The 15,665-nt window shown below is 31.9% G+C and overlaps 1 protein-coding gene across 1 annotated transcript in view; it reads left to right on the forward strand.

The window, feature by feature from the left end:
* hgo (homogentisate 1,2-dioxygenase) overlaps nucleotides 1-14,286 on the forward strand; it is a 29,669-nt gene extending 15,383 nt beyond the window's left edge. Inside the window, exons 9-17 of the mRNA XM_080177905.1 lie at nucleotides 5,969-6,071; nucleotides 6,879-7,000; nucleotides 7,754-7,847; nucleotides 9,823-9,914; nucleotides 10,453-10,559; nucleotides 11,268-11,340; nucleotides 12,906-12,937; nucleotides 13,315-13,406; nucleotides 13,773-14,286. Of these exons, the coding sequence (XP_080034031.1) occupies nucleotides 5,969-6,071; nucleotides 6,879-7,000; nucleotides 7,754-7,847; nucleotides 9,823-9,914; nucleotides 10,453-10,559; nucleotides 11,268-11,340; nucleotides 12,906-12,937; nucleotides 13,315-13,406; nucleotides 13,773-13,913 (856 nt within the window). The 3' untranslated portion in view covers nucleotides 13,914-14,286. The remainder of the gene's footprint in view (nucleotides 1-5,968; nucleotides 6,072-6,878; nucleotides 7,001-7,753; nucleotides 7,848-9,822; nucleotides 9,915-10,452; nucleotides 10,560-11,267; nucleotides 11,341-12,905; nucleotides 12,938-13,314; nucleotides 13,407-13,772) is intronic.
* Nucleotides 14,287-15,665: the final 1,379 nt, after the last annotated feature.

Consider the following 15,665-nt stretch of genomic DNA (forward strand, 5'->3'; position numbering starts at 1 on the left):
CGTAGAAAACCATTTCACCTCAAAGACATTTTTTACATTCTCTTTTTACAATTATAATTCAAAGTAACTCCTAAAACAAACAAAACCGTTGATTGTACGACCTTTGTTTTAAATTTAGATATTTTCAATTTACATGGTAATTAGTTTCGCCTGTTCATGGTTTGAGGTATTATCCCTTCTCTGAGTTAACCTTTCTGCGTTTGTATTTTGATTCTCAAGAAAAATTTAGATCATATCTTGGGTTGAATTTTGAAGATTTTTTTTTATTTTTATAAATAATCTATTAAACAAAACCTCTACCAGAGAGGAAGGGACAATAGGTATATTTATTACACTGGTTCCTATAGTTTTATAATACTGTTGTCTTATTTGTTGCCTTAACAACTTTGGGGACTTTATCGAATAATGATTGGCAGTTTGAGCTGAGTGTTCACACGTTGGTGTAATCTGAATAAGGGGTAATTTTGTGTATCATCATTGGGGATGTGCATCAATTTATTGGCCATATTGTCTTATCCCTTTGGATCCTTGCTAATATATACCATTACATAAGGCATTGATAAAACATTGTTTTCTTTGTTTGGCTCTATGATTGCATTAACCATATCAGAAAGTCTTGTTTACAAAACTCCGACAATCCAATACACCTAAAAATCATAAAAGAAAATTAGCAAAATTATAATATTTTATCATCCCAACCACACCCCCTTTATTTTCAAAATTTTATTAAAGTGTGGGTTATTTTTTACATGCAATGCCCTTACTCTGCGAATCTGCCCTATACACAAAACAAACAAGTGAAAAACATTGAGCCGTTATTTATGATAGAGTAAAAGAAATGTTAAAAAAAGAAAGTATTGTGAGACAAGTTGAAACTATATCTAATATTTTTTACCCTTAGTAATGTTATAATTCAAATTTATCAATGTCAGATAAGGTTATAAGAAAATAAGAAACTATATACATTTTTATCTAAAAAAACGTTCTTAGTAAAATGTATCAGCACCAGTAAAAATAAGGAAACTTGATAACAAAAAGTTAAACTATACCTACATATTGTCAACTAAAAGAAATGTTGTAAGTAAAATGTATCTGTACCAGTAAAAATAAGGAAAGGTGGAAAGAAAAAGCACTGTGCCCCGGCTAATCACAATCAACAATAATATACTTGTATACTGTTAATACACAAGGACTTTCATACAAAGTTCGACAAAGCCCATAGTGACTAAAAATCAGCCTAATAACGTCATAAAATTGAGGGAGATTAGAGGGGAAGTGGGAAAGAATACACCTAAAAAAGAGATGTTTTAAAAAGGTAGGTAAAAAATCCCCCCAACCTATAAAAATAGTTATGAACCTTTCCAGGACCTAAGAGAAACTAAATTGTAAAGGAAAACCATATTGGATAAGTGGTTAGCGAGATCCTTCGGCACAGAAAAAAGATAGACAGACAGCGGTACTGTTACTTTTATATAAAAATGTTTATAAGAAATTAATAAAGGTAAAGCTCTCGTATAACCATGATTAACAGATAATTGTACAGTGTTGTACATACAATATATAATAATGAATTTATTATTACTTGGATCTTACACCAGGTTTTCATGTTATCTAATAAAGTAAACCGTTAAGCGGGCTAAAATGACGATCTTCCCCATCCCAACCCGACCAATAATTGACAGGGAAAAAAACAACCTAAATTGACGTCAATTTTTTCCCTGACATAATATCCACGTATATTCTATTCTACATAATTTTATATAACACTATCGATATTAGATACCTAACAGATGCTTTCATATATCTCATAATTAAAACAAGGGCTCGGCAAAAAGCATAAGCCTTAAAATTAAAACCACTTATGTGCAAAAAAAGAATTAATTTCGAAAAATTTTTTTCTATTTAAAAAATGCTTAGACAATCCGCTGAATTTTAAAGTTATAATAAGGCGATTTCACTGAGTCTTACGCTTGGCTGACACTCTGCTTACGCGCGGCTGCCGAGCCCTTATAAAAAAATCATATACTTCAGTATCGGAAATACAAGGAGTAATTTTATATAATTATAAAAAAAAAGGAATACGTCAGGGAGGAAGGGAGGGGATATTGGGCTGTCTGTTACACTAGTCTCTACAGTATTATAATAACATTATCTAATTTGTAGGATTAACAACATTGGGTACTTTTATTTAATTTTGATCGGTTGGTGCACTAATTGCAATTTACAGAAGGAGTAATTTTGTATATCATTATTGGGGATGTATTATACATAAATTTATCGGCAATTGTCTTATCCATTTAGATCCCTGGATACAACAATATTTGTTCTACGTTTTTTTATATAGTCAACATGAAAATAAAATGAATAATTTTGTCCTAAATTAAATTTTTAAAGTTTTAGTTACTTTGAACTCATCAAAGCATTTATTAACTTTTTTTGCAATAGGGACATGAACTGCTGGTACCTTAAGAGATAAGATAATAGACGATAAATTGATGTACATACACAATGATGACACAAACAATATTTCCTTCTGTAGATTGGAATTAGTGTCTGAAAGGTTAGGACACTCAACTTAATAAATTAATCAATCCAAATTCAATAAAAGTTTCGCCAATGAATAAGAAACCGCTATATTAAAACTTTGGGGAATAGTTTAATAAAATAACGTCATACAATACAAATGACCAATGTTAGGCCAGTATACAATTTAATTGACTAATGGTAGGCCAATATGACATCATTATTAATAGGCACTATAAAAAGCATCGTTTGTGTATTATTTGTTGAGCTTGGCCTTTATGGATGTTGTCCTCCTTGTTTACGTATAAACCGAAAGGGAAAAGTTTACAGTATGTACAAAAAATGACAAATATTCATTATAAAAATAACATGGGATAATTAGTAGAAATACTTCTTACTTATGATATTCAGAATATATCAGGGATGTAAAGGAATAAGACAATGGCCTATAAATTTATGTACATCCCCAATGATGATACACAAAATTTTCTCTTCTGTAGATTACAATTATTGGTTGAAACCATACAAAATGCAATAAAAGTCCCTAAATTTGTTGAGCCAACGTATAAGAAAACTTTAATAATACTTTGGATACTAGTGTCATAAAAATCCCAATGTCCCCTCCCCCTGCATGAAGAAATATTATCATGATATCTGAAATTACTTTTATAATTACTTGTGTAACAAGTATCATTAATTCCATAGAATAGTAAGACATATTTAGCCATGTATTTGGTTATAAGTCCCGAACTATCGAAACTGGTATTAATATTATTATTTTTATTACAATATTCGTGAAAAATTGTCTGAAATACAATGCTATACATGATTTTTTAGGTTTTGAAGCCATACTAGAAAAATATATAAAAATTGACATTAGATAATATTCTGGTTATGAGTGTACTATGACCAAGAATGTGTATAATTAAATTCTTGGGATGCCAAAATATTTTTGTATTTATATTCATGATACACTAAAAAAAATAAGAAAAAATAGCATTTGATGTTGAAAAGGACAATACGGTTTGATTAATAATTTATCGCATCGTATTATAAACAGTTTTAAGCGGATATCAAAATGAAAAATTATAAGATTAAAACTGGTATTAATTTTTTGATTTTATTCTAATAATCGTGGAAAATTGGCTGTGATACAACGCTATACATCATATTTAAGTATTGTGGTAATTATACCACGGAAAACAGACGGTAAATAGTTAGTTATAGAGTAGCAATACTTCATATATATTAATAATCAACACTTTGAATATTCACTTACTGTATTCCAATTATATCTATGTTTAAATCAGATTAGGTTAGGTATATTAAGATAGTTAAAAACTGGGTAAAGCTATGATCAATAAATAGATATATAACGAGCTCTAAACTCGGAGCTCGTTATAATGTCCAGGCCCCACTCTTGGTGACAACCTGGCTAATAAGTCTTATAGTTTTCACTACGTAAGACTTGCAAAACGCAACTGAAGACTCAACTTCTTTTTATCAAACTTATTGCTTACTTTATTTTTCATAGCTTCATACATATAAATCAAAGGTCATTGTCAAACAGATTGAGTCAACTCTACAATTCAGTCATTACGACAGTATGGCTGAGAACCGGTTCTAACCCAGTGGATATTAAGCAATATTGAAAAATGTTTTGGCTATTTATTACTAGAGTTAGCTCAATTTAACTATATCGCTATTGGCTAGTTTTCTATAAGTACATATCTATTTATCTATTTCTCAATAAATCAATTTTCCTCCCCCGCTATTACTATCTAAAAGAAGGAAGTAAATATTTATTAATTTAAATGATTTTAAAAATATTTTTTTAATTATATTTTTTCACATTACCACCACCAAAGGGTTAATATGATTAAAATTTTAGTTTTGATATTTTAACACAAAGGAAGTGTCGCCACAATAGGATTCTTTTAAAATACAGTCTTCTTAGATTTTCTCTATTATGAACGTATATTTTTTATCTAAAAGGATTAAATACTTCAATGTAATTCAAATATCTACATGAAGTGAAAAACTTTATTTATTCCATAAACAAATAGAATAAAGGTCTTATCGCTTTGGTCAATGAGAGTTTAATGAGGATTATTGGAGCACTATGAGTTTGTAAACTCTTTACCATTGGAAGACTCGAGCTCATTTATAGACGTTTATTTCCTATATAGATCTGTCATGGATCTTGATGCAATGAAGCAGGCCGTTTTGTAAATGCTAAAAATTGGAAGATTTCATTAAATAAAAGTAATCGCAAATATAAATACTTAGTAAATGAAAAATATTTCTAATTTTATTTTAGATTGACAAAAATTTTCTTTTTTTTAGCGAAGCTACTCTATAATTCCCTTTGTCTGTCGGTCAGTCCATAACGTTATGAAAGAAACGTGATTTTTTTGGCTTGTATTCAAGATAAACAGCTGAAAGTTTTAGGGATTAAACAATTTCACATTCGTCATATTTCAACCAAGTTTCATCAGGATATACCCAATAATTTGGGTGCTAGATAGATACCTAGATTTTTAGGTTTTTATGATTTTCTAGATTCCTATTCAAGATTGACGGCTAAAATTTTCAGGGATTAAATATGTTTACATTGTACATAATTCCATGAAGTTTCTTAACGATTTGCTTATTGGTTGGGGTGCTAGATCGATTCCTAGAGTTTCAAGTTTTCTTAATTTACTCGACTCCTATTTTAAAGGTTTCGTGATTTTCGTTATTTTTTCCTGATATCCATTAATAATTATTAAGCTTCGCTACTTGTGGACGTTGTCTTCCTTGTTCATAATTAGATCCTTAATAAGAATTCATAACATTTTTGTTACGAAATCTTATTAATATTGGAATTATTAATATTTTTTCTCAAATTATGAATATTACTATTAGATTAAATAATCAAGGAATTTTTAATACAATTTTTAATAAGATGGATATTGTCGTGATTGCCAGGTATCTAAAGGGATAAGACAATGGCTGATAAATGAATGTACGTCCCCGATGATGATATACAATATTACCTTTACTGTAGATTACAATTGATTGTTTAAACGTTTTGACACTCAACTTAATCAACCAGTCAATCAAAATTCAATTAGAGTACCCAAAGTTATTATCCAATGAATTAGAAAATATTATTAATAAATCTTTGAGGACTAGTGTTATAAACAGCCCAATGTCCCCTCCATCCCTGCGTAATTTTAGTCATAGATTAAGAATACAACTTGTATTGTCTAATTGAGTCTTAGACAAAGTATTTGATTAGATTTTCCCCATTATAACCTAACCTAACCTGAACTTATACACCAATAAATAAGCAAACTTAAACATATTTAATTTTTTTCCAAGAAAAATAATCGTGTTTGAATTTCGTTTAACTTTTAGGAAAAGCACAAAATTGGCTTTATTTTTCAAAAATTTAATTTAGTGATGGTGACCTACTGTTAGTACCCCAGCAAGGAAATCTTGACATCACAACGGAAATGGGCCGACTTCTTGTCAAACCTAATCAAATTTGTGTCATCCAGCAGGTATTGTCTTTAAATCTCAATGTTTGGAGAAATTTTGCTGAAATGTGGGAGTAATGCAGCTCAGTGATCTAAAGGGATAAGACAAAGGCCGATTAATTGATGTACATCCCCAATAATAACAAAAATATTCTGAATATTAAAATAAGTGATTGAGTTCGTTTGAACAACCAACTTATTAAGCTTATTAAAATTCAATTGAAGTCCCCAAAGTTGGTAACCAAGCTAACCAGAAAACTTTAAGGACTAGTTTGATAAAACCCTAATGTCCTCGGTCTCCTTCTCTAAATACAGCTTCTTTACAACCGTCAGTAGAGGGTCACTGGATAAATGGCCTCCCAAGCGCCTTCAGTAGTGCCCTTGATTGCACAATATTTATCTAGAAGTCCTTACAAAGACATTCTCCCTGCTCGCCCCCTTTACTCTATCCCCTTATCCCTACCTAATGAATTAACCTATCCATTTTCACTAAAGTCCCCAAAGTTGTAAAGCCAACGAATAAGGAAACTTTAATATAAAGCTTTTGGGACTAGTGTACTAAACAGCCCAATGTTCCCGTCCCTCCCTAAGTAGGTCAGTATGATAAAATTTACCAGATACTTTAATTTTAGATTTAGTTTTAGATTTATTATTCTTAAGTATACATACATATATAAAAAGAACAACAATAATAAATTAATTAAATGAGTATTACATACATTTATAATGATATAGTTATTTGATATGAAGATTTACTTCCCAAACGGCAGTTTCCTAATATGCAGTAATGTATATTCACACATTGTTTTCATGCAGGCCATTTTGTTGTAGGGAATAAGATTTAGTGTGAATGTGACTGGACCCACTCGAGGCTATGTGCTGGAGGTTTTCAACAATCACTTTGTTCTTCCGGATCTTGGTCCTATCGGCGCTAATGGCCTGGCTAATCCAAGGTAAGGTCTACTATGATGTTCTGTTTTAACCACCTTTCTTATATATATATATTTATAGTCATCTAAGACATTGTTATCATTAAGAATTTACTGAGATCATATAATAAAGATGAAGACAGTTTTTTTTACTCGTACAAAATAGTTAAAATATCAGATATAAACCATAAGTCGTGTCGAGTTATTTGTAAAGCATGTCAAGACGCTTCTATAGACAACTTATCATATTAACTGCTCATCTGAGGTCAAATCTAAGGAAGGTAATTAATATGTATGCCTTTTTTCAGGAAACCATCGTCTTTTTACATAAACCAATTACTGTTTATAAGATCGTAGGCAGCTGATAGATTAATATCCTATTTCTTATTAACCATTGCATGGGTCAAATAAATATTAATATATTTTATAAATAATTAAGTAGAGAACATTTTTGCTTCCAAGTTAAGCTGTCAAGCAGACAGACAAACGTCCAACCTCAAGAATATGCATGGATATTAAGGGATCTAAAGGGTTAAAATAATGGCTAACAAATTGATGTACATCCCCAATGATTATACACAAAATTACCCCTTCTGTATATTACAATAACTGGTTGAAACATTTGGACACTTAAATTAATAGACCATCCAATGAAAATTCTCTATAGTCCCCAAAGTTGTAAAGCCAATGATATTAAGACGTTACTATATAACTTTGGGGACTAGTGTAATAAACAGATCAATGTCCTCTCCCCACCTAATGGCTATTTATTTTTAGAGACTTCTTGACACCTGTATCTTGGTTTGAAGATAGAAGAGCTAGATTTGAGATAATTTCTAAATATCAAGGCCACCTTTTCTCTGCTCAACAGGTAACTTGGATCATGGAAAGAAGACCTGGTAACTTTAGTGTATATCCTTATAATAAAGCAACAGGATATCTGTTTGTCTGTCTGTTTGAACCAAAGGATCACACTAACTGCTGAACCGATCGGGTTACCCTTAACAGGGTAGCTTCTCATAGGTCCCGGGAAGGTTTATAACCATTTTGGGGGAAGGTACCACCACCCTCCCATGAGAAATCACAAAAAAATCGAAATTTGTATTTTATGTAGAGACTTGAACGCAACATAGAAAAGTTACATATCATTTTTAAAAGAACATTTAAAGTGCCAATAGAGGCCTCTAAGGGCGTAGCCGCTAGTAATGTATATAATGAAAACAACAAAAAAGTTAATTTTCTTAGAAGCTTTTTAGAAACTTTGGCCATTAAAATCTCCGTTGTCTTATTCTTGAATTGAAATTTTCCTCTGATTCTAGCAGGGTGGGGAAAAACCCAGGTTTTTTTTTAAAAAGCCCAGCCCAACCCAACCCAAAAACCCTTTTTTTAAGGGTTTTTTGGGGGGTTTTATTGTTTTTTTTTTTAAAACCCTGGGTGGGTTTTTTTGGGTGGGTTTTTTTGTATGCCCACCCTGGATTCTAGTGTAATATTGTATAGAGTACAAGAACATATGCTAATTTTGATGCACTAAGAAATAAGGGCTGTTAATCCTTAAAATAACTTTTTTATGAGATTTGTTGTATTAAAATGGACAATTCTATTCTTGTTTTTCTTGGGAATATTTCAGAGAAAAATACACAAAAACTTAAAAGTCACCAAAAATGGAATAATATGTAAATTTATCTAAATCTAATATTCTAGATAGATCTATTTTTGTAATAAACAAGCCTCCATCAAAATTGACTTTGTCCCTTTGTTTGCAACGAAAAAATTATCATTTATTTGGCTGATATTTAAGATAGCTGACTGAAATTTCTGTATCATTGGTTGCAATTTCAATTTGCTTCATATTTCTCTTTGTATACTCCCAATGATGATACACAAAATTACCCCTTTCAACAAGGTCAACAAATAAGAAAACGTTATCATAAGACTATAAGGACTAGTATAATAAACAGCCTAATGTCCCATCCCTCCCTGATTTGTGTCCAGTTAATACATAAATTTATATTTATATTCGCCGCCACTTATGATTGTTAGCATCCTTTGTATCATTTATTCTTGTAAGTAGGAAAATTCCATGAAAAATTCTCTTTCAAATTATCCAAATTGATTGGAGGTTTGTTTGGTTTTTCATATTTTCCTTAACCACAATTTAGCACGGAGGGGAGGACATTGGGCTGACCATTACACTAGTCCACAAAGTCTTATAATAACATTCTCTTATTCGTTTTTGATAGGATGGATCTTTGAGTTAGGTGTCCAAACATTTTTACCACTAAACATAATCAACAGAAGATATAGTTTTGTATACCATCACTGGAAATATCTATTTATCGGCCATTGTCTTATCCCTATAGATCCCTGCTGTTTAGTCCTTATCAACTCCTCATTGTCCTTTTTTATATAGGTTGGGGGGTTTAATGAAAAATATGCCGTTAGTTAAAAGTCAAATCAACGTAATCATATCAAGAGAACATGATACACATTTAACCCCTTATCGGTCGGAGGTGGGGAAGAGGCGTTGAACACCCTCCAGTTCACAAATTATGTTAAACAGTTGTATTTTTAGACTTGTATTTATAAAATGAAACTGAAAAATATTAAATGGCATGGACACTTTCCAGCACTTTAAAAGGATCATTCATTCTTCTCCATTTGATGTAGTAGCTTAGCATGACAACTATGGTCCCTACAAATGTGATTTCGTCAATTTCAAAAAGAACATGACACATATTATAATTAACCATTAACGGTCAAGGGGGGGGGATAATGTCCCCTGACTCCATGAATAGAATGAAGTAAAGAATTTGGCTCATTGCTCCAAAATAACCTCTTTTATATAGGATCATTCACCGTTTGATGTAGTAGCTTGGCATGGCAACTATGCTCCATACAAATATGACCTCGCCAACTTCTGTACGGTCAACTCTGTCAGGTAAGATCTCAGGAACATTGCAGGGATCTTTATGGTTGAGACAATGGCCGATAAATTGGCGTACATCCTCTAGATGATTCTTGTTTGTAGATTACAATTAATGGTTGAATCGTTTGAACATTTTGCAACAAATTCATGTTCAATTTTGTTTAGATTTACGCAGTTATGTTCGGCATGTTAAGTTTTGACACTCTGCAAGAGTTATTGTTCGTTTGTGCATTCCTTACGGTTTCAGAGCTGCGTTTTATGGAAGTTGTCATCCTTGTTTTGTTATGTCATTTAAAGCAAATTTATTAATAAACTGTTATTATTTAATTGTGTATGAGTTAATATGAGTAACAATGTAGACGGGATATATTGACAGGGGAAAATTTGTCGTCAATGTAGTTAGCTAATACATACCTTATTTATTGTTCAGTTTGTTCATCGTGTAAGAAATTTAGCCAGCTGCGAGTATCACTTTATCAGAGTAGATGATAATTAGATGCAACATTATAGTAATAATTTACCGATTTTTGTTTACAATTTTTTTTTCTAGTTTTGATCATATGGATCCGAGTATTTTCACCGTGTTGACTTGTCCCTCAGCCAAGCCTGGAACAGCTGTTGCGGATTTTGTCATTTTCCCGCCAAGATGGTCAGTTGGTAAGTTCCTCTTGAAGTGCCTATAAATGACGTCATACAAATGACCAATGATAGGCCAATACACATACTAAATTACTAATGACAGGCCAGCATCACATTATTTTTTATAGGTACTTTAAAAAGTTTTACTTATATTTATAGAGAAGTAGTTTTTTTTAGTGTTTTACTTCAGGTTAGGTTAGGTTATAATAAATAAAAAAAATGTGTTAAACATCTCTGTGCTAAGGTGAAAAATGCACTATTTACAGATACACGATATATCTAAACTATGTATAAAAGTAACAGGATCTTTGTCTATCTACTGAAGGATCTTGCCAACCGCTGAACTATTGTGGTTCTCCTTTACAGTGAAGCTTTTCGGGGGGAAATCGTTCCTAGATAAAATTTAACCACCCCCTTAGAATTAGAAGACGAAGAAAGTCACTCAATGTGGCGTCATAAAATGAGGGATTATCCATCTCTTTTTTAGGGGTTTTCTTTCCCACTCCTCCTCACCTCTCATTTTTATGACGTCAGATTTTTTTGAGTGACTTTTTTCGTCTTCCAAAATTATTTTTTTACTTTTTATTTTCAAAACTCATATTTATAGTTGGAGAGGGGGGAGGGTCGTGTTTCCCCATCAAGTGACCCCTTTGGACACTAGGGTTGTAGCTGCTAGTCTAAACTAAAGAGTATTTTTCATCACGTCTAATTTTCTAATTTATTCAGCTGATAACACATTCCGTCCACCTTACTACCACAGAAACTGTATGTCTGAATTCATGGGACTCATTCTTGGCAGGTAAACAAAATTACCCCTTCTGTAGATTAAAATTAGTGGTTGGAACGTTTGAACACTCATCCTAATGAACCATACAATTAAAAATCACAATTAAAGTCCCCAAAATTGTTAAGCCAGCGAATAAGAAAACGACAATGGCCGATAAATTGATGATACACTAAATTAATATTTTTGTGGATTGCAGTGAGTGGTTGAAACGTTTGGACACTCAACTTTATGAACCAACCAATGTCTCCAAGGTGAACACAGTAATAGTGTCTGACTGATTATGACGTAACAAAAAAAAATAGCCAATGAGAGGCCGCTATTGACCAATGGTAAAATTTATAGTGGCCTCTCATTGGCTAATTTTTTTTGTTACGTCATAATCAGTCAGACACTATTACTGTGTTCCTCCAAGGTTGTTAAGCTAACAAACAAGAAAAAAAAAGACTTTAGGGACTAGTGTCATAAACAGCCCAATGTCCCCTCCCTCCCTGTGCGGTTTGTCATCTGGATCGGCTGCAAAACCCTAAAGGAAACTATTTATAACAATAAATATCAATATGGTTTTTATTTATCCTTTTTGTTAATTGTAAATAGAATAATAAAAAAGGTTTTATTACACATTTTTTCATATTTTTCATTCATTTTTGATCAAATAAACATGACTTACTTTTTATACAGGGATCTAAAGGGATAAGACAATGGCCGACCAATTGATATAGAAATCAATTAATGCTACACAAAATTACTCTTTCTATAGATTACAATTTGTAGTTGAAATGTTTGAAAACTCAAATAAATGAACCAACCAACTAAATTCAAGTCCCCAATGTTGATAAGCCAACGAAAAAGAAAACGTTGTAGTAAAACTTTGGGACTTTGGTAAAAACAGCTAATTGTCCCCTTCCTTCCTGCTTTTTATCAACAACAGAATTCGAGCCCATAGTTCTAGGGAACTCCTGTTTTCCCTCCATAAACTAAGAGAGAGAGAGGGGACAATGGATTTTAAATTTCCCAAAGTCCCCAAAGTTTTATAGTAAGTTTTCTTATTCGTTAACTCAACAACTTTGGAGACTTTTACTGAATATTGATTTGTTAGTTTATTAAGTAGAGTGTTCTACTAATAATTTTAATCTATGGAAGGGTTAATATTGTGTGTCATCATCGGGGAGTTATCGGCCATTGTCTTATCACATTAGATCCCTGCCATAAACTAGTCTAAACCCTTCTAAAGTTGGGCTCAATATAATTATCTCGCTATTGGCTAGGTTTATTTAATGTTTTGTTTACTTACTTTTTAAAAGTTCCTCTCTCTTACTTCCGTCTTTTTTGAAATTTTATTATTTTTATTTAAAACTTTATGTATAATTTTGCCTCTCTTTCTTTAAAATATTTTTTTATTGTAAAGAACCATGTCGGTTTAACGGTTAGACACACAGACATATATCCTCTTACTTTTATTTAAGGATAAAATAGCTACAAATTTTTTGTGGTGGAATTTTTGTTATTTGGCTAATATTTCTGAAATGAGATGGTTCAACCCCCGGAAAGCTGTCTATGATAATTTTTATTAATTTAAGATATGAAGCCAAGGAAAGCGGATTTAACCCAGGTTAGTAGTTAAAGAGTTGGAAATTTCATGTGTGACGTCATAAAAGTACGTCTATTATCCATCTCTTGTGTAATAGGAATTATTTTTTTTTCAAAATCAGATGATAAGTATAATTATATGATAAAAAATGTTGTCAAAAAGATTAAAAATCAACTTGTCTCAAATGGACTTTTAGAGTTGCTAAGCTTTCTTACTTGTACCTAACTGTTATAGGAATCATCCGGCAAAGTTTGGAATCGGGAGGATAATTCTATCATGTCTAAATTAACGAAATGAGCTAACTGTTACGCACGGACGGAACGACCCTTATTATTGAAAAGCTTTGCTTTTGAAAATAGTTTACTTTAAGAAAATTTAGTTTGAATTGTCTTACCTAGGTGGAGCTACTCTCCACTCAATGATGACCCCTCATGGACCAGATGCAGAATGTTTTGAACAATGGACTCAAAAAGAACTTGGACCCATCAAGGTAATACTGTTTGTCTGAACCGAAGGATCTCGCTAACTGCTGAACCGATATGGTTCTCCATTACAGGGTTGCTTCTCATAAATTGGGAAGGCTTATAACCACTTTTTCTTTGTTTAGGGATTAGACAATGGCCAATAATTTGAAGTACATTCCACATGATCATAAATAGAATTACCCCTTCTGTAGATTAAAATAAGTTAACGTTTGAACATTCAACTAAATGAACCAACCTTTCCAATTTTAATAAAAGTCCCCAAAAATATTCAGTCAACGAATAAGAAAATTTTCAAACTTTGGGGACTAAATTATTAAAAACAGCCCAATGTCCCCTCTTACCCTGGTATGTTACCATTCTTGTTGATTTAGGTTGCCGAAGGGACGCAGGCATTCATGTTCGAGACAAGCTTCCAGCTGGCCCTCACCAAGTGGGGAGAAGAAACTTGTGAAAAAGTTGACAAAGATTATTACAAATGCTGGCAGAGACTTGAGAAACATTTCAAAATTTAATCGGTATTTCATTAATATATAAAAGTGTAACATATATTCCAGAGCTGGATCTTTAAATCATTTTGATGGTGCGCTATATCGGGGTGCGCCAAATTTCAGCCAATCACAGCGCGGCATTTCACACAATGCTGTGCTCTCATTGGTGGGAGGTTGGATCGCCCCGATATGGCGCACCATCAAAATGATTTAAAGATCCAGCTGGCTTCGAAGCTGATTAATAACGGCTAGAATAGAACTGGCCACATGCTTTTTTCAACTCTGTGTACAAAATCAAATTACATTTGTTTATATGCCCTATTGTGCATTAATGTAAAACCAATTATTGACTTTTTAAATGTTTATTTTTACACATAAATAAATTTGACTAATTTTACATTTATTTTTATATTTTGAAAATAAAGCTTTTCTGTATATTAGATGTGCTTGTAACTGATCGTAATTTTGAGAATTTTTGATAGTTTCTTATTGTTAAACTTTGTAAAATGATGACTGTAACAAAAAGGTATAATGAAGAAACACTTTTTACATCAATGATAATTAACTTAGAATTATTACAACGTTTGAACAGCAGATTTCTGTTATTTTTTTTGTAAAGAATCCTTTTATTGGAATAGTGTATATTTCTCATATGTTATCACAGATAGTTGCAAAAGTTTCTGAGCAGATTATGAAAATCATTGAGCATCTACTCTTTAACTCTTTTGTCTATAAAAGTATTGTTGGCAATTTCCTTGGCTACAATTAAAGATAGTTGTCTTAAATTCGGACAATTAATTAGCATCTAGTAATTATCTCCACGTTTATATCATTTTAAATAGATTACTTTTTATTGCTTCCTTTTTAAGGATTTTCTCATCCTTGTTTCTTGTTAAATATGTTAAAATGTCCCCGTAATAGTAAGATTAAACAGGGAGGGAGGGGACATCTCAATGTTTATTACACTAGTCCTCAAATATAATAGTGTTTTCTTATTTGTTGGCCCAACAATTTGGGGACTTTTGCTGAATTTTGTTTTTTAGTTTAATGAGTTGTGTGTCTAAACGTTTTAACCACTAATTGTGATCTACAGAAGGGGTAATTTTGTGTAAAATCTATCAGGATGTACATGAATTTATAAGCCATTGTCTTATCCCTGGAGATTAAACCTCACCTAAATTGAATTTGAGATGCATTTTTTCCAAGAAGTAAATATGTAAATGGAATGTGTAATGCGGTGCCAATAAGCATATTCAAAACCTTTTACACAATTAAAGATTCATTATTCTAAAAGGATAAGACATCAAACGATACATTGATGTGTATCTCCAAAAATATCCTTTCTGTTAATTATAATAAGTGGTTGAAAATTTGGGACACTTAGATTAATGAACCAACCAACCAAATTCAATAATAGTCCCCAAAGTTGTTAAGCCAACAAATAGGAAAACGTTATAATAAAACTTTGGGGACTAGTGTAAGAACAGTCCAATGTCCCCACCCTTCCTGTTAAACCTGGAAGTTTCCTGTTGACCTACAGTTTCATATTCATGTCATGTATATATAATTAACAAAGTGGCATTGACATAATTAGGATTTACTGCTAGAAACCCTGTCTTAGTCATGAAAAATGTCACTGTAACTTAGAAATCTTAGGGGATAATACAAGTTTTAAATTCTAAATTATTCTGCTTATATTTAAAGTGCATGGATTTTTGTGTCTGCTCTGAAGGATATCACTAACCGCTGAACCGATATAGTTCTCCTTTACAGTGT

Source organism: Acartia tonsa, chromosome 11 (genome assembly GCF_053477335.1).
Source record: "Acartia tonsa isolate MP-2025a chromosome 11, ASM5347733v1, whole genome shotgun sequence".
Taxonomy (NCBI): Eukaryota; Metazoa; Arthropoda; class Copepoda; order Calanoida; family Acartiidae; genus Acartia; species Acartia tonsa.